At 48.8% G+C, this 22970-nt stretch overlaps 1 protein-coding gene across 5 annotated transcripts in view; it reads right to left on the reverse strand.

Annotated features, from left to right (window-relative positions):
- The window catches only part of FAM168A (family with sequence similarity 168 member A), a 215274-nt gene that overhangs the window by 9030 nt on the left and 183274 nt on the right, over positions 1-22970 (reverse strand). For 3 of the 5 annotated variants that reach the window (XM_087756779.1, XM_087756777.1, XM_087756780.1), the window contains 3 exons: positions 20824-20904; positions 9373-9498; positions 2102-2244 (listed from right to left, as the gene is read on the reverse strand). In XM_087756779.1, coding sequence (XP_087612905.1) covers positions 2102-2244; positions 9373-9498; positions 20824-20904 — 350 coding nt within the window. The remainder of the gene's footprint in view (positions 1-2101; positions 2245-9372; positions 9499-20823; positions 20905-22970) is intronic. The other 2 variants (XM_087756781.1, XM_087756784.1) reach the window with 1 other exon arrangement.

Below are 22970 nucleotides of genomic sequence, written 5' to 3' on the forward strand. Positions count from 1 at the left end.
AGCCCTCAGCTCCTCCAGATGTTGCAGAAGCAATATTAAGACAAGCAGTCGACATGCGTAGCTGCTGGTACAAAGAGCTGCCCATGGGACATCATTCCAGCGCTGCCAAAGGGCTGGTCCTTCCCATGAGCAAGCTCCTGTGCCTGGAGACCTGGACAAGCAAGGATGAAGCTGAACCTGTGGACATGTGGGATGGTCCCCGGGATGGATGAAGGCAATGGGACTGGGAGGGGGATCAGCATCATGGGTCAGAGAGTCAGCTCCTCAGGGACAAACCGTGCTGCCTCCGTTTGGTGGGATGAAATGGGACCTGAACCCAAAAGATTTTGGCTGCTGGCATAGAAAATGAACAGAGATGGAAGAAAAGGAGAAGCCGTGGCTCTTGGCTGATCCCAAGGTGCTTGCTTGGGTCTGGGAAGTGTGTTGTCTTCTTGGGTTTCCAACGGGAGACAAAGAGGCTCCAAAATCCAGGCTGCTGAGACCCGCGGGGTTTTGAAACAAGGGGAAAAGGACGGGTGGGAATAGAAGAATGGAGCCAAGAGAAAAAGCTCCACATCCAAAATAATGAAGGGCCTGAAATGTGAGAGGCTCAAGGGAGAGAAGTGCCGTCCCCGGGACAAGCAGGGACACCGCCAGTACCTGCAAAGCAGGGATGGTCAGAAAGATTAGGGAGTTTAAAACAACAAAGGGAGATTTTATCATGCATTAGTGAAAGCCATTAGAGAACCTCTGAAAGTATGGATCAAGGGGAGAAGGAGACGCAGGCAAACTATTAAATTACTTCTTTCTTTCAAGAGCTACAAAGGTTGATAGGACAAATTGCAGATGCTGAAAAGCATTTCCTTGGGGGACGAGAAGGACGTGCTGAGATAAATTAGGCCCATGAAGAAAAGGTGACTTAAGAAATCATCTGCGGAGAAGGAACGGCCCAGGCGGTGAGTGCTGCAAGCACAACGTGCTGAAAGGATCTACCAAAGCATCTCCTTATTGACATCGGTCCCTTCCAGGCTGTTGAAATTCTTATTTGCTGGTCCCTGGGAAGGAGAGATGAGGAAATGGTATGTGCAAGCCCTGCTCCATCTCAGGCTTGCTGGTGGACACTGCTAAGCAGATGCCATCCTCCTGCTGTAGCCGGGATCAGAGAAGAACCAGCATGCAGGGATGGGTTTGGACCCCAACGGCTTGTGCAGCATTCATGTAATGGAAGGAGAGGTGAGAGTGGACAAAATCAGCAAGAGGAGATGCTCTGGTCTCAGCAAGGCTTAGAGAAACCACTCCATGAGGTTGTAGCTGCTGGAGAAGTTGGTTATTTGACATTAAAGAGGAAGGGAAAAGACACAGAAGCCGCAGGGTCAGATTGCTCTGAGGAGCTCATGATCTTCAGTGGGAAAGGGCATCAAGGTGATTTTTGGAGGACATCTGCCCTAAATGGCATCCCTGCAGAGGATCTTGGCCCCAGCACATAGCTGGAGGCGGTAGCAATGCAGGAGCAGAGAAGATGGCACTGGAAACCCATCCAGGTGCTCAGGGAGGAGCTCCTCCATGAGGACACGAATCTGGGTCAGGCCTGAAGTAGCTTGTGCTGGTGAAGGTCATACAGGGAATCTTCCATGGGAGGTGGCAGGAGGGCGATGCAAGTCGAGTGAGATGCCAACGGCCACCAGCAAGTGGACCTTGTGGTGACCCAGACTCATCTGTGGCCCTGGGGGAAGGGCAGTGTTGAGAACTGGGGAGGGTGAGGAGAGGTGGGTGCAGGGATCATCCTGGAGCCAGCAAGCCCTGGCAGTCAGGCATGTGATTTTGGGGAAAGGGACCCGATTCCCAACCTGGCCAAGCCACAGGGATGCCACTGTGTTGACTGCACTGCACACCGACAACCATGCAAGACCATGTCTCATCCAGAGCATCCAACGGATGAGGCAGGAGAGAGACCCCAGCATCCCAGAGACCCACCAAGCCCCACCACAAGCACCTCCATCTGACCAGGACATGGGTCCTCAGCCCTGACAGCCAAGGACAAAGCCCTGCAGGAACCTCGGGCTGTATTTGCACGCCGTTGAGCGAGGCGGTGAGCTGCTGCGGTGGCTGGCGAGGCACCTACCTGGGTGTACAGGTTCTGCTGTGGATAGGCACTTCTGATGGGGTACATAGCGGTTTGGTACGGATTCGGAGACGGCGAGTAGGGAGGAGGTGCGTTGTTACTCTGGGTCGGTGGGACCTTGTAGGGAGTCCCCGCAGTGTACCCTGGCAAAGACAAGAGTAGTCCAAGTTAGGGTGAGGGTTTACAGCTGCAGAGCCCGTCCACCCGGCACATGAGCAACCCGAGCCGCCGTTCGTGATGCACTGGCTGCTCACAGAGCATCACTCAGCATGGAGGAGACGTACCGAGATGCACCAGCATCTACTGACGTCCCATGAAACCCACCAAGCCAAGACCTCCGAGTCCAGCATCCAGCCCCTGGCGAATCGATCACAGCAGCCGGGCTGCATCCTCCACCCAGCTCGGCAGTGGCTCTTCCCACGCTGCCTACACCGGGCCATAGAGCTGATGAGTATTCCCAGTGGTCAAGGCTTGATGGGACTCAACCAGCACTTAAATCACCTAAGACAGCAGCATCCCCACACCTACTTACCCGTCTCTATACATCTACTTGATGGGAATAATGTTTTTCCTTCTCTCCTCCCTAGATTTTTATCCTTTCTCCTATTTCACTTGGTGTGCGATCGGCAAAACCAGAATTTAATTGCTGGAGGATCTAATTTCATGGCACAGTGCTGCTGTCCCCTGCCTACGTCCCCAAGCAATGACCGGAAAAGCAGCAACACCGATGGTCCAAACCTTAATATTAAGGTGAAAATGATGGGTGCCTTTAAGTATTTCATCAAGGCGGATCGTGCCGAGCGCTTTCCCCTCCTGCAAAGGAGGGCTGTGACCATCGGCTCGCCTTGCAGGTGGAAGAGGCAACCCCAAGTGATGCTCAAGCCCTTCGTCCCGTTCCCCACAGGCTATTTGCGTTAGTGCCAAAAGCAGCAAATCTGCTTTATTGCCGTTAAAAAAAGCCATTTGCTCTGCTGGGTAAACAGGCAGGGCAGGCTGCTGGCAAGCTGGGGCTTGGGAGGGCAGCGGTTAGCAGGCGCGGGCAGCCAGGCAAATGTCCCTTGCGATATTTGTGGTCCTGATATGGTAGATTGCAATTTTTATCTTTCTTCTGTTCGGATGGAAAAAAAAAAAAGGAAAAGGGCTTCAGCATCCCCCAGATCTTCCCCATCGTCCCATCAAGCTGTTTGGCTGGAGCACCCAAGTCCCAGATTTACACTTTATCGAAGGTCTAAAGAAACCTTAGCTTATCTTGCTGCATTGAGGAGATGCTGAGTATATGGGGAACAAACTAAAATGAAGGATCCTTTCCAAAACATGGAAATTTGTCCCAAAAAATAAACCTAACAAAAAAATAACCTAAAGGATAACGTGATGTCAGCTGACCTGCTGGCTGTGGGTGTCACTTTGGGGTTTGCTGCTATTTGCATTAAGTTCTGAGCTGTCTGGTGCTTATAAAATCACATTTTCCTTCCAGGAAGACCCAGCAGTACCAGCTCAAGATCCTCTAATGCCAGTCTCATCATATTTGTCTTTTTTTTAAAGGCTTTCCCTGGAGCGAGGACATCCCGTAAGGATCTCCACCCTTCTGCTTCCTTTCAGGGTACCTTCCTACCTGTTGACTTGTGATGAATATGGGGTCAATCCCTATACCCTCCATCAATTTTGCTCTCCAAAAAGAAAGGGGTGGCTTTAAGCAGGCCCACGATAACACTGCATAATCCAGTTCTTGTTACCTGGCAGTGAAGAACCATAAGCCCTCATGGCAAGTACAGCATCTGAAGGTGGTGCGACCTGCCCCAAGGATGGGATGTCCCTGCACCAAGGATATGCGGCACCTGAATTCCCAACCTTTAGAGGGATTTCCAAGGAAGGCTCCATGAAGTTGCCCCTGAAACATTATTACTTAAGTGCTAAATTGGGGGAAAACCCTCAAGAATACTTAGAGTTGTGCTTTAAGGGTATTTTTTTTAGGGTAGACTAAAAGCTGAGCTGCCATGGGACGCCCCAGACTGCATCAAGTGTGCCGCGAAGGCTTCAAGGCGTTGGACGCAGCTTGATGTATGGTTAAAAAAAATGGAAATGGTAAAAAAGTCTGCTTGCACAAGCAAGGAGAAGCACATGGGGTGGGATGGCTGGTGAGAAATGGTAGACAGCTCTTGCAGGAGGGCTGGAAGAAATCATCCTTAGAGCAAATGGGCCCTGAAGACTGTGTACGACGGAGAAGAGAAGTCAAGGCTCAGCCCAGCGATAAGGCATCTAAACACTCAAATATAACGAACTAATTTATTCAACCAGTGTTCAGGGCAGTAATTAATGAAGGCCAAGATTTCAAGTTTGCTAATATCCCATATTATCCACCCAGCACTGAAACAGCGTGACGATAACAAGGAGCTTTCTAGGAACTCCCAAACAGCATCTCACCGCCTCCTGATTACTGCAGATTGGAAAGAAGGTGTTAATTAAACAGCAGAATAGCTGTGACTCTTTTTCTGACTCACATTAGCAGGAGAGCAACTATCTTTAAAGGAGAGATGGAAGCAGCGAGAGGACATGCAGGTTTGAAACGGCCGTATTCACCACAGCAGCAGAAGTGGAGACTCCTCCATCATGAGGTCCTCCAGGAACCCAACAATGTCACCCACAGACCAACTGACCTCCTGTTCTTCAATCTGATGGATTTTTTTTCTATTCTGAACTCATTTTTTCAAACGAAAGACCCTGAAGGCTGCCAGTTCTCGGTATCATGCTTCGTTTAAGATGGGCATCTGGACATGTGGACCAGCTCAAGACTGCATGGTTTCACCGCCTTGAATGCTAACACTTGCTGCATTTTCCCGATTGCTGAATCATGGACAATTCAGCTACGATATTAAAAAAAGTATTAAACATAACAGTTCAGGCAGATGTAATCTTCCGCGTTTATAAACTGGGAAAAATAGAACAATTTGCGGATAAAAATGAAGCATAATCAAGTTTTAATGACACAAGATGATGGATGCTCCTCTCGGAAAAGCGTGTCTGACAGCTAATTTTAAAGCCTAATTATGACTATCTAACACCTTATTAGGATTAGGAGGTTGGCATGGCCCGTGCTATCGCTGCTTCGCGGTTCAGCAGCAGGCTGGGATTTTAAAAGCAATAGCAAGCTTTTAAGCTCCAGCTTCTATTAAAATTGCTGATTAAATCCCTCATGCCACTCTAGAAATCTCAACCTTATTGATCCTGCAGCGCAGAAGTGCCCTGAATTGCACAGATAAATTTTTCTATATTAACTCTAAGGTTGGCAAGGGAGGATAAAAAGCTTTGTGCTGAATTTTGTATCACCGGTTCCTCTTGTTTCCACATGAAGGGTTCACCACAAGCGTAATTCCTTAGATGGATAAGGAATTGGTTGGATGGCCGCATCCAGAGTTATAGTCAATGGCTCAGTGTCCAAATAGAAACCAGTAGTGAGTGGTGTCCCTCAAGGGTCAGTACTGGGACCAGTACGATTTAGTATCTTCATCAACGACATAGACAGTGGGATCAAGTGGACCCTCAGCAGGTTTGCAGATGACACCAAGCTGAGCGGTGCGGGTGCCAGGCCTGAGGGACGGGATGCCATCCAGAGGGACCTGGATGGGCTGGAGAGGTGGGCCCATGTGAACCTCATGAGGTTCATCAAGGCCAAGTGCAAGGTCCTGCACCTGGGTGGGGGCAACCCCCGGTGCCCGTACAGGCTGGGGGATGGAGGGGTGGAGAGCAGCCCTGAGGAGAAGGACTTGGGGGTGCTGGGGGATGGAAAGCTGGCCATGAGCCGGCAATGTGCGCTGGCAGCCCAGAAAGCCAAGCGTCTCCTGGGCTGCATCCCCCCCAGCGTGGGCAGCGGGGCGAGGGAGGGGATTCTGCCCCTCTGCTCCGCTCTGGGGAGAACCCCCTGGAGCCCTGCGTCCAGCTCGGGGGTCCTCAGCACGGGAAGGACATGGAGCTGTTGGAGCGGGGCCACAGGAGGCCACCAAAATGGTAAGAGGGCTGGAACACCTCTCCTATGAAGAAAGGCTCAGAGTTGGGGTTATTCACCTTGGAGAAGGTGCTGGGTGATGGTTTTAAACTGAAAGAAGGTAGGTTTAGATTGGACATTAGGAGGAAATGTTTTATGGTGAGGATGGTGAGACACTGGCACAGGTTGCCCAGAGAAGCTGTGGATGCCCCATCATTGGTAGTGTTCAAGGTGAGGTTGGACTGGGCTTTGGGCACCCTGGTCTAGCGGAAGGTGTCCCAGCCCATGGCAGGGGGTTGGACTAGATGATCTTTGAAGGTCCCTTCCAATGCAAACGATTCTGGGATACCACTATGATTCTAGAAAAACAGACTTGCATTTTTTTTCAGTAAATTCAAGCTGTGTCTAAGGCGGCTACACTCAGCGCACTCCCACCCTTGGGAGCAGAAGGCAGATCCCCCGAGGAGGACGCAGGGCAGAGCTTGGGGCTCATGCCGCGGCAGATTGTGGGCAGGAGTCAGCAGCTGCCAGCAGCTCCGGGAGGTCCTACGTGGTTACATGGTCCGGTTGAGTCTGACTTGTTCCCAGTGTCTGGTCCTGCCCTTGCCACTGCCCTCCAAGTCTGGCTCATCCTCTTCCAGCCTTTCGCCTGGCTTTATCATCTGGACACCCTCCCTGTACCCAGGGGGCTGGAGGAACAGTTTTGGAGTGGTGAGCATGGGGACAACACAGGGGAAGATGCCATGGTGTGGACACCAGCACGGGCAGCTGCCTGGTAGGCTTGCACTGCCTCTGCCGACGTTCTCCCTGGCATATCGTCGTTGCCACCACTATCCTCACCAGCCAGACAAAAGCAAACAGTTGGCTCTGGGCAGAAATCACCATAAAATCGATAACCTTGCTCACTAGCACGTGCAAACCTTTGTGTATATGACCCCCCGATCTCAACTGGAGCATCTAAGCAACAAAACAAAATACCTCAGGCAAAACCAAGCTTTGAAAGCCCATCATTAAAGGATAAAAAGCCAAAAGGCGTGTCCCCCCGCTGTAGGTAAGGCCAGGATGAAGGCACCCAGGCAGCCCTTACCCAGCCTTTAAGCTCATGCGTGTCTTGCCACCATCTTTCACTGCAGGTTCAGAGCCCAGTTGAGCCCTCAGCGCCCTTTCTGTCTCAGTGGTGGAGATGTGGGGAGGTACTGAGCAGCTGTTGCACATTTATTTGAATTTATCCCTGTTCAGCGTGTGGCTCCAGTCCATACTGGTGGACACTCTTCACCCTGGGAACAGAAGGACTCATCTCCCAGGCTTCTCCTTGGCTCTCCTCCATCCAGATCTGACACCTTGCTGATGCTCATGAGTAAGCTCTCACCCCCCTCCTGCCACGGGACGCCTCGGGAAGGCTGTTCTTCCAAGAACAAAAGCTAAGCTAGGTGAGATCAAGCCGAAGGCCAGAACCAATTTGGGATGCCCAGCCTGAAATGCTTCTGATTTTCCAGAGCCTGTGCTTCAGACGACATCTCCCAGCCGTGCTCTGGAGAAGCCAACCGCAGCTATAAGCCTGAAGCATTGCTGCAAATCAAACCTCAACGCTTTACCTACGTCCAAATTAAATGTGCCCAAGCCAGTTCTCTGGAATCGAGGCCAACCTGCATGGGTCTGGCCAGTGTCGCGCTATTAAACTCCTTTATCACCCATGCTGGGTGTCCACGGCCAAATTTTGCCCCCAAACCCCTTCCTAACCTGGTACCTGCTCTTGTCTTCTCTGATTTGGAGAAAGAAATCTCACCCGCAGCAGCCCAGAGGTGCAACGGGGAGGAGAAATCCCATGGGTTGAACTCCAGAGGAATTTTGCCGAATAATATCTAGGTTTCTACTAATTACACACTGAGATTTTTCAAACACTTACAACTCGGTCAAATCTGGTCTGGCATGAAATTAGGTGTGATGCAAAGTCCATGCACCGTGTCAGGTGTACAGCCCCTACCCCAAAGAACAGTAGGGACATCCCTTTCCAACAACGCAGTCTCCCGAAGGCTTTTAATAGGTTTATTTTTAATAATTCTTTTAGTCAGAAAAAAAAACAACCCGATATTTTTTCCTCTCATCTCATTCTGTACATGATTTAATTTAGCACAAAAAGGGGGCCTGGAGCAGACAGACGGTGAGGAACACTTCAACTCACATGTGTGCATGGGCGCAGCGGTCCCAGCCTTGCAAACACGGCCCATGGAAAGTCCCTTTAAGATACCATGTATTTTTGTCTCCAAAGATGACTGGGAGTTGCTCCAGGTCCCAGGGATGTTTGGAAGCACCAGGGGTTAATTTTGCGTTTTGAACCCAAGAGTGGTCCCACCTCACGCTTGCAGCACGCCCCGCGTTAGCCGTGCACCAACTTTAGCAGGCAAGGTGAGGGCGAGAGCAGGCAGGAGCCGTTGGGCAGGGGCCAGAGGACACCCCACATACCAGGGGAAGCTCGGGGGGGCGGGGGGAGCCTTATCAGGGAGCTTATCACCCCTCCTGGAGGCACTGTTTGGCCTCATAAGGGATGAGATTACAAGGCTCCACCTGGAAAAGCCTGTTTGACTGCGATCTGTAAGCAGCATCTCCTCCCCCTGCCTCTGCTCGGCCAGTTTGAGTTAAAAGGTGGGAATTTCACCTGGGTTCCTTGAAAATCATGCTTTATTTTGGAATTCTCTCTTTCACTTTTAAGGGAATAGGAAATAAACTCCCTTTGGTTTTTCCATGCATGCTCAACGACGGAACATCACCGCTGCAGATACACACCTGCAAACAACCTCACGTTGCTCATGGGGACCAAACACTCAGCTAAAAGAGAGGCCTTCACCCTTCCCCACTTGACTCTTCCTCCTCCGAAGGAGCACTAGGAGGGTCAGTGCTCTCCTTTCCATGCTCCTTCATGGTTTTAACAAACGCGAACAGAAAGGAGCAGGGATGCTACCTGGTTTTCAGAAGAATAAAAACAAGAGCTCTGCAAAATTTCACCCCAGAAGGGATTGCAGCAGCAGCGCAATGCTCCCGCCAGGCAGCTCCAGTGGCAGAAGGTGATGGATCTGCTGCAGGGTGCCAGCGAGCACCCCCAGCACCTGCAGCACCCTCACCTGTGTCAGGGCTCAGCACCCAGGGAAGGACACACGGACACACGCGTACCTGCACGGACACGAATGATCAGCAAACAGGCTGATCCCAAACAACCTCATCCCCAGATAACCCACTGAGAGGCAAATGGGCACAAAACAACCATGTAAAACCCCAGAAGAAAAGGTTTATTTACTGAATGCTGCAGAAGAAGCCTGATAAGTTCTGTTCTCGGTCCCGGTGTCCACCGGGAGGTGGAAGGTGCCCTCCGTGGCACAGGAGGAGGAGGTCTGTGGCCAGGCTTGCTTCATCAGAAGTGTAGCTTGAGTGGAGACAGAGAAGAGGTGTCACAGAGAGCAATGAAGATATAACTTCCCACATTTATGTCACATTTGAACCACTTTGCTGCTCTCTTCCTCCCCCCTGCCACCTTTTAAGGACAACTGTCTGCAGGACTTTCCCACCGTGGGTCCTCTCGCCCCACCTGCTCCCCATGGAGGGATGGTTTGCACAGTGCATTGCAGCAAACCAGTTACCTACCCCGAACGACTGGTGTCCTGAGCTAAGTGACCTGCGTGAAGAGATCCACACCAAGGGGACATAGCCAGCAGAGCCACCATCCCTTCCCAGATGCCACTGGTCACCTCCGTGCATAGGGACCAGTAACAGCTGTCCTTGGCCTTGTGTTTCCCAGCTGGAAAACAGGCCGAGCCTGGTGTGCAAGGCATTTTATTCACAGTAAAACCCTTTGAGATGCTTGCATGGCAGGTACCACCAATGGCCAAGCTACTGGTCGCTGTGACCATCCCATCACAGCATTGGGTGGTCCTTAGAAACTCTGGAAAGGACAGCCAGCAGAAGCAGTGGCTTCGGGCACGTCGCCCTGGATCCCAGTTTGTGGAGAAGTATTTATGAAGCCAAGTAAGATAATCCAGAAGAATCTCAAGAGCCAAATCTTGTGGGATTTGAGAAAGGACCAACAGAATTCAGTCATTTTGTACATCTTAAATTTTCTGAAAGAGGAAAAGGTCTTATACTAACAGCCATAATGCACCTCTGGATGATGAACCAGCACTGGCTATACGTTTATCCTATATCCGAACACATTGTCAATGCTTATCTAAGAAGGACTGCCATTACACCGAATGCTTTCTGGAGCACATCTACGGAGAAGGCAGATCACCAACACAAGCGTACAATCAGGCTCCTTCCCAAGGCTGGTACCTCTGGGAAAGGCTTCACAGGTCTTTTTCTGTTTTTCTTTTTTTTTTTAATCCCCTGAAACTATGGCTCTGTCCTAACTTTTTGTTCCAGTCTCATCTCAAATGGTGGCCCCCACCATTCTTGGTTTAAGTCCCACCACCTCCCAACGGAGCGCATACATTTTTTGAAAGCCTCAGCCAGTTATTACAGCTCGCTGCTCACCAGCTTAACAAGCTGCTCTAGCTGGCATTATGAAAGAATTAAACTCCAGGTTTTCCACGTACTGCAGAACGTATTTCTCACACCCAGCTACTAAGGAAAGAAAACCAAGCGAGGGTTGATCAATCCTCAGCAAACTGCTTTTGTGAAGTTGTGGAGGGCAAAGGAGGTAAAACGACGCAGCTGCTGGAATCAAAGAAAATCACCCATTTATGGCTTCTTTAAAGGTATTTTTTGTGAACACAGAAGGGTAGACTGTTGGCATGCTCTCTCTATACCAAATTACTGAACTCTCCAAGACCTCTAGAAGGTTGGAGGTCAGGGTGTGTCCCCATTGTCCCCTTCTCCCCGTGCAGGTGGCATTAGGAACAGGTAGGATTTCCCCAGAGATGCGGGAAAGGGATTTTGGGTCAGATCTGCCAACTCAAGAGACTTCTGGAGAATTAAAAAAAAGGACTTTTGTGCAAGAGAGAAACACCTGAGGCATGATTTTGTAGGCAGGGAACGGTTTCTGATAGCAGAACCAGCCAAGCTCGGACAAAGCCGTCTGGGGCAGAAAGAGGAGCTCTTGGGGAGGGACACCACGGCCCATAGGAGGAGGTGGTGGGTTCCCCGTCCTCCCGTCGGCCCCAAGGGAGTCACACATGAAGACATTTTAAAGCTGCACTTCAAAACTCCATCTCCCAAGCAAGTTGCTACCCCCGAGGGGCTCGGTGTTAAGTCCCACAGAAGGGACTTCATGACTTGGTCAGGGCTTGTAAACCTTTCTGCAGCCCAAAGGCAAGAGCAATGATGTTTCAAACCCCTCCAACGCCTCCCTGTCTGCTCAGACTCTTAATTAACCATGTCTGAAGATGCAGCTGTAAATCTGGAGTGCCACAGGGCTGGAAGTTGGAGACGAGTGGTTGAGGAGGCCAAGGAGGAATCGGCGCTGGTGCCACAGCCCACGCCAGCCACGCCACAGGTCCTAATGGCTGGACACCACTGCCCAGAGAGAGCAGGGAAGCACTGCTCCAGGTCTGTTGGTCCACCAAAAACTCACGAGGCCACTTGCCTAGTGTGGGACAGAAATACAGGAGCATGGAGGACACCCAGCAGTGATGCTTTACTGGATGGCATGGCAATCATCAGCTGTGCGACGTTTATAGGTGCGAGATCTGGCTGGACGGTGCTCCGCGTGGAAACGTGATCCTCCCTCCTCACCTTCTTCAAGAGAAAACCAGGAGGTTTGTGGGAAGGGAGAGATTCACAGCGCAATTTCTCCTCCACTCGAGCACTGATCACGTTCTGCTCCGAGCCTGTGCCCCCTCCCAAAGGTTTGCGAGTTATGAAGGATTTCCAAACTGCCTTGCTTTATTTTCCATGGTATACTGCACTCCTGAACATCACACTGGAGAGCTAACTCTCAGCGCTGAGACAGAAACACTCTTTCACTTAGGCTTTTATTCAAAATCAGATTCATTTTTGCCTCTGGATTTCACAAAGGTTTTAATCTCCAAGACGGATGAGAATTTATTTAGATGTTATATGAATCCTTCCTCTGCGGTTTCTCCTCCCCACATTAGACCTACCTAAAAATCAAAGTAATTTGGGTCTGAGGTGGCTGGGAGCTTGCCATAGCTATGCATGTTCTGTACATTAAATCATGGATCCTCGGAGAATCCATCACTTAAAACTACACAAAAGGTGAACCAAGGAGGCTTCTAGGAACATTAATATCTCCTGGTCCTTTGCAAGAGCTACAATTCACAGAGATTACGATCCAGCCATGACTATCTAATATCATTTAAGGTCTGTCTCCTACCAGTGCCCTCTGGATTTGGTTTAGCCTCTCACCTATGCTGTTCGTTGAAAAATAAAGAGCATTTATTCGTTATCTGTTGGATCCCTGGCAAATCTAATGGTGGGAACCGGGCAGGCAATGGGAACTGCAGCGCTGGGACCGGTCTGTCTCCCTGCGAGGACCTCTAGCCAACGTGCTAATGTTCAGGACGCATTTTAAGTGGAAAAGAGAAAAATATGACCCAGATGTGTCTGAAGAAAGTTCCGTGAATTAACTGGAGTACAGAATCGCAACGAAAGGACGAAGCAGATGATACGGTATATAGGGTATATATATTTCTTGCTTCCCTCTGCCAGCCTTCTTTGCGATGGATGCGGCCTTGAGCCTCGTACAAAGTTTGCAATAAGCTGAATTCCCCAGGCAGTCCCGTTGCCGTGTGCCTGAGTGCCTCAAACCAGTGGGAGCGTTTGCTCTTAGAAAGCCTTGCAAGGCTCTACAGGCTATTCACCCCACCAGACCCCCACCTTAGGGGACCCGGTGATGTCCCTAAATAGTCGACAGGCGCCTATAGAGGCTGGTTCAGAGCACTTATGTGGGGAAAGACGATGCCTACACTTTCCCTCTGCAGAGCAACGTTTCCTCCGGGGAGGACGCAGAAGCAGGAATGGGGGATCGCAGCCTCCGCCCTGTCCCACAACGTCCCCGCAGAGACCCCTAATTTCCCAGGCTGATTTTAGAAATATCTGTTCTGCTCTGTAAGGGCACTGAAGTAATGGATGCAAAGCATTATTCTCCTCTGCATTATTAATAAATGCAGCTAAAGCATAAGCCAGCCTCCCTGCGAAAAGTGTGTGCCCTACTTTCAGGAAAATAAAAAGGCATGCTGTAATGAAGGAAGTTAAAACAAAACAACCATCTCAGGAAGACAAAATGCCTGGGAGGAAACATGCACCAGGCTTAATGAAGACATACATTTTTTAATTTTTTTTTTTTTCAATTGGCGTGCCTCGTGTCTCTGCAGTACAGTGATTTTAGGCGCTCATTTTTACATACTTGAAAGGAATTTTTTTTTTAATAACGCTGTCCTAAATAACCCGGCGTATTGCAAGCAGCAGAGTTTGCAATGCGGGTGTTTTGCAGTGAGCTGGTAGCCTGACTTGTGTGTCTCCCTCTAACAAAAACACAACAGGAAAATCACACGAGGCAGGAACTTGTGTTGTTTCAATGAATCGGGATGGAAAGAAATTCATTCCCTTGCTTGAGGCGGGGCTCCTTTGGCTGGGCTTTGCAAGCAACGCCGTGGCTGGCTGTTATCTGTGCCTTGGGAAGGGCTGGTTTGAAATAAACTGGTGGAGAATTTATCATCCTTCTGGTGCTCAAACATTCGCAAATATTCACCAGATACCTGACGCTAAGAGGGGGAGGAATCAAGACTGGTTCCAGTTACCATTTTCCCTTCCTCACTGCTGCTGGACCTGCACAGACCAAGGGGACTCTAGACTTCTCCAAGCTCCTCTCCTTATGCTTCTCTGATTGAGGCAATTACAAAGTTTGGGGCACTAAATCATTTAATTTTCCATGTGGATCCCAGGGTCTTGGGAACCACGAGGTCAACAGAAGAGCATGGCCATCGCTGACTTCCAGCGTGGCGTCAGGGACGGTAGCGCGAGTGTCTGGAGGACATCAAGGACGAAAGCAGATGGCACATAAGTAGCAGGTATTTGAAAACTGGATTTTGAAAATTAACCACCACCGATGCACTTCTCTTTGCTTGGGGTGAACCACACCAAGGGCAGGAGCAGAGGGCAGTCTTCATCTTCACTCGGTGGTTGATCGCTTGCTAAGATTTTGCAGGGAAGCCAAGCAAAACTCATGAGGTTTGGGGCAAGAGACCCCTAACCAGAGAGAGCTCATCTGAGGACCACCTTCAGGGTGGACCAGAGAGGGTGATCAAGCTTGTACAGAACAGTTTCTTTCAAGACAGAGAGCTGGCTTTCAGTTACATCCCACAAACTCAGAAGTCACAAGCGCAGGATGCTCTTCCCACCCTTTTCCCACCTTGATTCCAAGCATTATTAAGGGGCACATTTGCCTGGTTAACCTACATATGGAGAATCAGATATCCAAGCAGGTGAAACTTTGGTTTGTCATTGCTTTTTTAGTGATCCTGAAGGATTTCTGCCAGCAGGTACCGCTCCCCTCCCAGCCCCAGAGGTCTGGAACAGAAGAACCTTGCCGGTGGATGGGATGCTTTTGAGAGCAGCAATTCCGCTGGGAACACACAGCATCTCTTTCCGCAGCGAGGCAGCAAAAGGCTCAACATCTAAAATTCCTTAAAAATACCTTTAGAATTAGTCTGCTGTTTCAGAATCAAAGATTTTAAAAATAAAGCTGATCCCCTCTGATTCCCAGTGTGTTTGATGGACGGCATGAACCCCAGCAGCATGTTCTTCTCCGCGGCGAGGTTATTTCCAGCCTCCTGTATGACAGCAGCTGATTCAATTTGAGTAAACGCTCTCTGTACCGATGCAGACGACTGGTTTTAACTCAGCCACTGAACCACAGTATTACTTTTAACTCAATTCCATTTAACACAGTTGAGGACGCTGCCCGCTCTGTCGCATGTACCTACTGCCGGAATATTTTATGGAGCTTATTTTGCATTAGCCGTCTCTCAAAAATTCTTAATTTTTCTCCTTTACGTCGTTTTCCATAGAGAAGTGACCACTGACAGTGGGTACAATGCTGGGAGGTCCTGAGCGGTGGAGCCCGCGCCTGCTTTCCGGAGTTATTAATGTGGCATCTTGCCTGCGGCAGAATCAGGATCTTAAAAACATAATTTAATGAAAACTGGCAGGGAGATGCAAGTAGCTTGAAAAAGCCTCTAAATTTAAGAAAGGTCTGAGCCAGGATTGCCTCTATAGCCTTTGCTCTGCCTCTAAAGATAATGTTGACAGATGCTGTCCGCACTCACAGCATCACGACGGCTTTTTTCCTTCCCTAACTGGCACTTGTGCATCCCCGGCACCCGAGCTGCCGGTCTGAGCGTAGCAGAGGCCATGAAAGCATCTTTCCTCCCGGTTGAGCACGAACAAGCTGAGGGCTCTGAACCATGCCTCCTACGAGATAAATCTCCAAATAATGGGGAAAAACCCTGCCGTGCCATTAAATTGCATTGATTTCAAGAGCTGCATGACTGTTTATGGGGAGGATGGAGGGTTCTGCACAAGAGGAGTTGGGTTGAGGAGCACCCATTTTAGTCTTCACCATTTCCTCGCTAATTTAGTGCTTAGCTATGTCGTGTTACGCACTGGAAGATTTTTGTTCCCAATGCAAAACGACCTGTCACCTTTCTGGACTATAGGAAATCATTAAAAGCATTTTTAAGAATCGTCAACAGAGAAATGAAATTTAAATGTCAAGACGGCCGCGAAGGCTTTCTTGCTTGAGCCTCAAGCTGCCTAACAAAAAGATCTAGCGAGGGGGGACAAAAATGATCAGAGCACTTTTTTGGAGAAAGCAAGTCGTTAAAGATTAGGTTCGCACTTCAGAAGGGAGCGTCGGGGGAGTGAACAAAAGGCTGGCTGGCACAAAGAAGACTGACCAGGACTTTCGTTTCCCCTTTCACATCATGCAAATCTAAAGCAACAGACAATTATTTGCATTGCTTAAAAAAAAAAATAAAAATCAGTAACTCAAGCCTTAATTAATCTGCAGAACTGCTTGCTGCAAAGTATTGTAGCGATAAAATATAGCAAGAATCAAAGCGTGGAGGAGGTTAAGCATCTTTAATGAAAGAGAGGACACCCGCAGCCACAGCCGCCAGGACAAAGGTAGGGAAAAATCAAAGTCTCTGTGTTTTTGTGCTTATAAAAGCCGCTGACTAACAAGGTTTGGGGTGGATTATTCCATACCGAACAATCACGAGGAAACTTCTGAAGGCCAATCTGGCCGTTTTCAGGGAGGAGAGACCAGGGCGGATGGACAACCCGGCCCTCGCTGAGTGCAGGGGCTCCTCTCCGCTGGGTGGAGGACACAGGCTGGAGATGCCGCTGCAGAAATGATGGGGCTCGAGAAGGGGTACCCAAGGGCTTGCTCCTTGCCTGCACAAATCCCATTTTCCAGGGTTATCCCTGTGTTTCCTTGTTCTCTCCTGGTCTTCTTGACTGTTTCTTCACCATCTGGGTTGGGGCATCCACTTCTTTCTTGTCTTTGTTGTGGGTGCAAGCAACTTCTTTGCTCAAGAGAAGGAGGCCCACTCCAGGACCTACGATTTTACATGCCAGGTGGGTCCCATTTCTCAATCTACTCCTACTATCCCAACCTATGCCAAGAAAGCAATCCCATAAAACATCATCCTAGAGGTCTCCTTCTCCGAGTGCATCTTGACTATGTATCAGTTATGTGAGAGAGCATCTACAAACTCCCCTTGGGTTCCTCATGAAGGACATCCCAGGCAGGATTCATCTCAGTCTCTCCTGGCAGGACAGCCAGGCACCCATGGGGAGTCTGTCCCCAAAGATGGGCTAAATGTCTCTCTGGGGAGGTCTCTCTTTCTCTCCACTGAATAGAGAGGGACCTGGGCTGGAAGGGTTAGAGAACTAAGGTCTATACAGCCAAAGGGAACCACATCTTCCCTAAACGTGGCAATTGCTGCAGCTGTTTAAAATACTTGAAAATTTCCTAGGTTTTTTTTTCTTTCTTTTTAATTTGGAAAATTAAACTGAGCTGAAATAAAATCTTTCCAGGGGAATGTGTGGATTTCATCAAGATTTTGCAAAGAAAAGTGTTTTGTTTGGATAGCAACGCAGCATTTCTGGGGGTTGTTTCAATTTGTTTTCTAATAGGAACTCCAGCCTCCCAAGGATGGTGCCTGAGATGTACAAGAAGCAAGACAGACCCCCCAAAAATTCCTCGTCCTGTAGGGATTTGGTGCTCCCTCTCACTTGGGTGTCCCCTTGGCCATCGCCCCACTCAGCGGGAGAGCTCCTGCCTGCACAAGGCACGGGCAGCGGCTGGGGACAAGAGATATTTTATAATGTCCAGGCCAATAGGCAGAAACTGTATTTACATCCCTGGCTGAGCAGGGAGAACGTTGCCAGCCTCTGGCAGGACAAGGCACTAATAAATTTGTGGTTTTTTTTTTTTTTTTTATGCTGTGGAGCTCTTTTCATTTTACTGTTTCAGTGTTATATCCTTCAGGGAAATCTGAGGGTGGCCAGCACACATCTAGGGGAACGAAACTTGTTTCATATTACATGTCAAGATTTTTAGTGGGAAGAAATGCAGCTAAAAACCCTACCAGAAGCACATAAAACCAAACAAAACACAACAGATCCCTTGCAGAGTCATCCGCAGTAAACGGCTTTATTTAATAACCTTGCAAAATAACAGTGAATTTAAACTGTGATGTGGAGAAGACAGCACCAAAAGTTTTTGGCAACGAAACCCTCATTCCTGCTTCATCAGCCTTGGAAAGCTCCCGAGCCTGGAGATCCACTGATTTTACAACAACCAGGAGACTGAAAACTTGGCAATTCAGAGAAGAAAGGGTTTAGCAAGACTGCCGCAAAGTCCGGCTTGCGTTCGCTACTCAAGCATCTATTTCACTCCCATGACTACCGAACACTTAGCTGAAAAGATGGCTTTATTCAGAAGTTTTAAAATCCCGCAGCTCTTTTGAGGCGAAGCATTCAGAATAAAGATCTCGGCCAACCGAAAAGCCCTGAAGTCAAAACCAAGGGCGAGATATTATTTTTCATCTCCAATGTGTGCTTGGAAATGGGTGAGCAAGAGATTTTTTCAGGCCTTATTCATAAAAACCATGAAAAAAGGCACAGTCCTGATTTCCGAAATGCTTTTCCAATCACAGTTCAGACACTGCCAATTCTTGTATTTGCCCTATGTGACCATATCCCTTGAAGAAAATGCTCTGATAACACACTACAGCCTGAAACCCCCCCAGCTAATAAATAACCTTCTGATGGTGGAATGGTTTGGGTTGGAAGGGACCTTCAAAGATCATCTAGTCCAACCCCCTGCCACGGGCAGGGACATCTTCCACTGGATCAGGTTGCTCAAAGCCCCATCCAACCTGACCCTGAAGACTTCCAATGATGGGGCATTCACAGCTTCTCTGGGCAACAAGATCTTAAGATTGCTATTAAATAGATTTCTTTTTCTTATACTACCTTTCACTTAATTCACTCTGGATAAGAGTTACATTTTGAAACTGCTACTTAGCCCTTGGGTTTATACCACCCTTTGTCATGCCAAGAGGCTCCCGTCCCCCAGGTAATTTGACTGAAAGCAGAGAACTTAACCGCGCTTTATAAACTCAAGGTCGCTTGGTTCTTCCAAAGGGCTGGTTTCAGTGAAGTACTTAAATGTAGGTTTGACTTCAGTTAAATTATTTCCTGAGTGGGGGCCTAAAAGAAGTCTTCAACTCCAAAAAGAAAAAGATTTCTATAAAGGTTTCCAAGTTTCGGCTCAAAAGCATAAAAAAGCAAGTGATTGATTTAGCAGAGCAACTCAAATATTCCTCATTAAGCACAGAACCTCATTAGTCCGTGCTGTGGTGAAGACAACTCCTTCTGGGCAGGTGGGATTTACTCCATGACTCCTGCTTTGGAGTGACTTCTCTGAGTTAAAACCAGTGGAAGGTCCACTTCTTCTGGAATAAGAAGTGTCCTTGCTGGAGTTATTTGATGGCAGTTCCCATGATTAATTTACATTCTGTCCTATCTACGTGAATCTTCCACCATTGGCAGCCCTTGGCTATAAGCAACTCCCCCATCTCCCCTCTCATCATGTAGATGAGGTGTTCAACCTCAAAGTGATGGACAGGGTTTGTATTCATGCCACCCACATGCTTTGATGGCTTTTTCCTCTCCAGCTCTCTCTGGCCAGGCAGGAAAGTCCTGGACACGTGTGTTCTCCATCCAGACCTTTCTCTGCATCCACAGAGCAACATATCCAGAGCCATGGGCTGGGTACGTGTTGGGCCAAGAGACAACAGCGGAAACCAGATGGAAGGGAGGTGCGGAGAGATGGTGCTCAACAGCAGGGAAGGGAAGGAGCTTGGCAGTCTAGTCATGGGGTTTTGTCAAAAAAAATCATGGCTAATGGAGGAATTCAAACAAGAAATGGCTTTGTGGGTGATAAGGGGAAGCCTCCTTCCAGTAAGAGGAGTAGAAGGAACAAGGGAGACACTTGGAAAGGTAAGAGGTGAAGAGGACAGACATCGTTGGCTGAGGTGAAAGAGCAGTAAGACTCTGGACACCAAGAATAAATGGAGTGGGCGTTGTTTCTGTAAATAAAGACGAGTAGCCTGTGCTACATATGAGGAAGAGGGAGGCAAAGAGGGGGGCGACACAGTTAAAGCAGTGAACTGGGAAAATTATTTTTGTACCAGCTCTCCAGAAGGATGGAGGAGAATTTGTCAAGGTTGGAGATGGCAGAGAGAGCAGGGCTCCAGGGTAGGGGCTGAGCTACGGAGGGTGAACGCGTTACCCGTCGGCCTGGCTGGTAGGATGGTTCAGAGGAACTGCGAAAGAGGATGCAAAAGAGCATGTGGCTGGTGTGAAAAAGGAAGACCTCCCTGAAAAATGAAGACCTTGTACCTCCAAGTAAGGCTTCCCAGAGATAGATGGGGAGTAGTGGAGAAGGGAATAAAGGTCAGAGTCTGGCCGAGCTTTCACGGAAAGCTGGAAGAGGCAGATGACAAATACGTCCCAATGGACGCGCTGCAGCAGAGGTAGAAAACAACTGGCCAAACTGGGAAAGCCAAGGGAAAATAAGGTTTTATGGAGAAGAGTGCAGATGGTGCTGTCAAAGATAACCAGCACACCAAGGCTAAGGCAGAAGAGGTCCTGAGTTTGGCCATGAAGAGCTTGCTGCACCTTTGGAAGAGCCATTTTAGGGCAGCGTGAAAGGCAGGAGTTGGACAGAAGAAGACACGAGGACAGACCCAGAGTCCGTCAGTGCCACAGGAAAGAGGGGGACAGTAAAGACATGGCATGGAGATCCAGACACCAAACAGGACACGGTTGCTGACATTTCTGCATCTATGACATGGAAGGAGAAGGACAAGCAGGGGGAAGGGGAAGGCAATCTCAGGGAGACAGCGTGTGGTAGTCAGAAAATATTAAAAGCCACCAACGTGCAGGTATCGCAACAATGAGGATTGTAAAATTCCTGGGATTAGTATTAAGATACAATTCATGGCTCAAAAGTACTTTGCAACATAGACAAATATTCTCAACAGAGGGCAGAAGTTAATGGCAGAGTTAGGAAGGGAAGAGCTTAACACAGGCCCCTTCCCTGGGAAGTATTTGCTGACAAGCACATGGAAACTGCTGGGTTTTGTACAGGAGCAGCAAAAGGTAAATCCTCCCGCATGCTACAACATGCCCGATCTCGTCTCCATACACAGATTTTTACCTGGGGCGTAGCCGGGGCTGCTGGTTGGATACATGTTTGGGTTGTAGGCTGGGGCAGCGGTGGGATAGCCCGTCGGATAACCTGCAATGAGAAAAAAAGAGAAATTATGCTTTTGTCAAGAGGGAGAGAGAAGAGGACAGCATCCCTGGAAAGCAATAAACAACCTGTGTGAGCAAAGAGGCTATCGGCAGCAGCTGAGAGGTAAAGCACAGATGTATTCTCAGTTGGCCAGGGTATAGGAAGGACTATGAATGTGTTCCACAGACTTAGGCATGACATCATCAATATTTCATCCTTATTCCTCTAGAAAATGAGGACGATAACCAGAATGCAGAACGCAGGAATGTTCAACGTGCGCTGAAGAAAACTACCGAGAAAATACACACACTGAATGCAGAATTCAGCTACCAAAACCCACCAGCACAGCTATATTTGAAAGGTTTTCCTTGGCTGCTTGCAGTCATCGTAGCTTGATCATCGTAGCACTTTGCATTCTAACAGCAGAGCACAGCACCCAGCCCGAGCCCTCGGTGCTCAGCACTTCTATTAACCAGAGCTTCTTGCTAAAGGGAAGGTAGAGACGTTGCAAGAAAACATGCCAGCCCTTATATTCACTCATGGCTGCACAACTGCCATCCCTGGGAAGGACCCGATTACCTGCCAGGCCACCTGGAAGGAACACACACGGCAGCTCGTGCCTTTTGAAGCCGCATGAGGTTTTAATGGGCACTTTAGAAAAGTTTGCAGAACATCTTCAATTTTCATCATCTTCACTTGGAGCGGTCATAGGGAGTTCAGGGGAAATCATCTAAGCAGTCAGCCACGTGGAGGCTTGGAAATCACCGTACACTGCAGCCCCAAGTCCCTGTGTGCACCCACGCACAGTGCAGATGTCTTGCACCAACCTCTTACTTCATTAGAAGTTCTTGTCCTCCATGAAGACCACAGACGACAACCTCCACGCCTCGGTCTGCTCCATTTTGCTTTTGTTTTACTGCCCTACCTCCATTTCTTGGAAGTCTTCCCGACTGAAAACAGTAACACTCGAATAACTCCATCCCTTCTTACGTGCTCCTGCGTAAATCCCTCCAACAGACTGAACAGGATGGTAATCTTCCTTTGCTGGCAGAGAGTTTGGCTTTGCTGTGCATCACCACCACGGCCGCTGCCCTGGTTTATCTGTGCATCTCGTTGGCCATCGTCCCAGAGCAGAGCCAACCCAACGGCAGACAAAATGACCCTTGGAGAGTCTTTCTGTGCCAAGCTCCACCGACGCTGTCTGCTGGTTGCCAGCAAAGGCTGGAAAGAGGTAATTAGCAGTCGATTCACACCCCATCTTTTTTTCTTTTTGCTTTATTAAATAAAAGTGAGCGTGGGTCTTTCCTCCCTTTTCTGAGCAGCAAGACAAACACATCACAACCTCTCCCTCCCATGCCCCAAAGCTCACTGCTCTTCAATTACGTGTGGATTTCTAAAACCTGGCACCCGGCACACAGCCGACTACTGCGGCAAAATTTTGAGGTTCATTTGAATAAATCTAATTCAACAATCATGACCACTGTACTGGAATAAATGACTGTATGTTCTACCCTCTCATTTTCATCAGTGATATATTTGGCTTCTAAATCAGGTTAATTAAAAATTGCTGTAGTTAATGTTGGATAAGCAGCAGTTTAACAGATTTTTTTTTTTTTTAGGCTACATAAAACTCTGTTGTCATCGTACTCAGGAATATATACAGCCTTTTAGCAATCAAGAAGCTCCTCGGAAAGTTATTTGCAGATCCAGTGATTGCAAGCAGAACATTAATGATGAAGATCTTAAATCAGAAATATCCCTGCCTACTCTCCGCTTCATTAGAAGATAACCATTTCTTTTCCAGTACATTCATCGCTCCAGGGTCCTCCTGTTGCCTGCTCGAGCTCGATGATCCCACTTTGCCTCCTGACCCATCTGGCTAGAGGTTTTGTTAAACCAATTCCAGCTCACTTCTTGACCATAACAAGCGTATTTTCCCTATAATTCTCTCAACCATGTTTCTCCGCAGGGTTTTACCTCCTCGGCACACAGTTTAGTAGCCGATGGCTGTCTGTGCATGGCATGGTGTCGGGAAGACCCTTGCTCTAGGGTCTAGGGTCTAGGGATGG

This window comes from Nipponia nippon, unplaced genomic scaffold, assembly GCF_047370975.1.
Source record: "Nipponia nippon isolate SJK-2023a ecotype South Korea unplaced genomic scaffold, ASM4737097v1 scaffold_2, whole genome shotgun sequence".
Taxonomy (NCBI): domain Eukaryota; kingdom Metazoa; phylum Chordata; class Aves; order Pelecaniformes; family Threskiornithidae; genus Nipponia; species Nipponia nippon.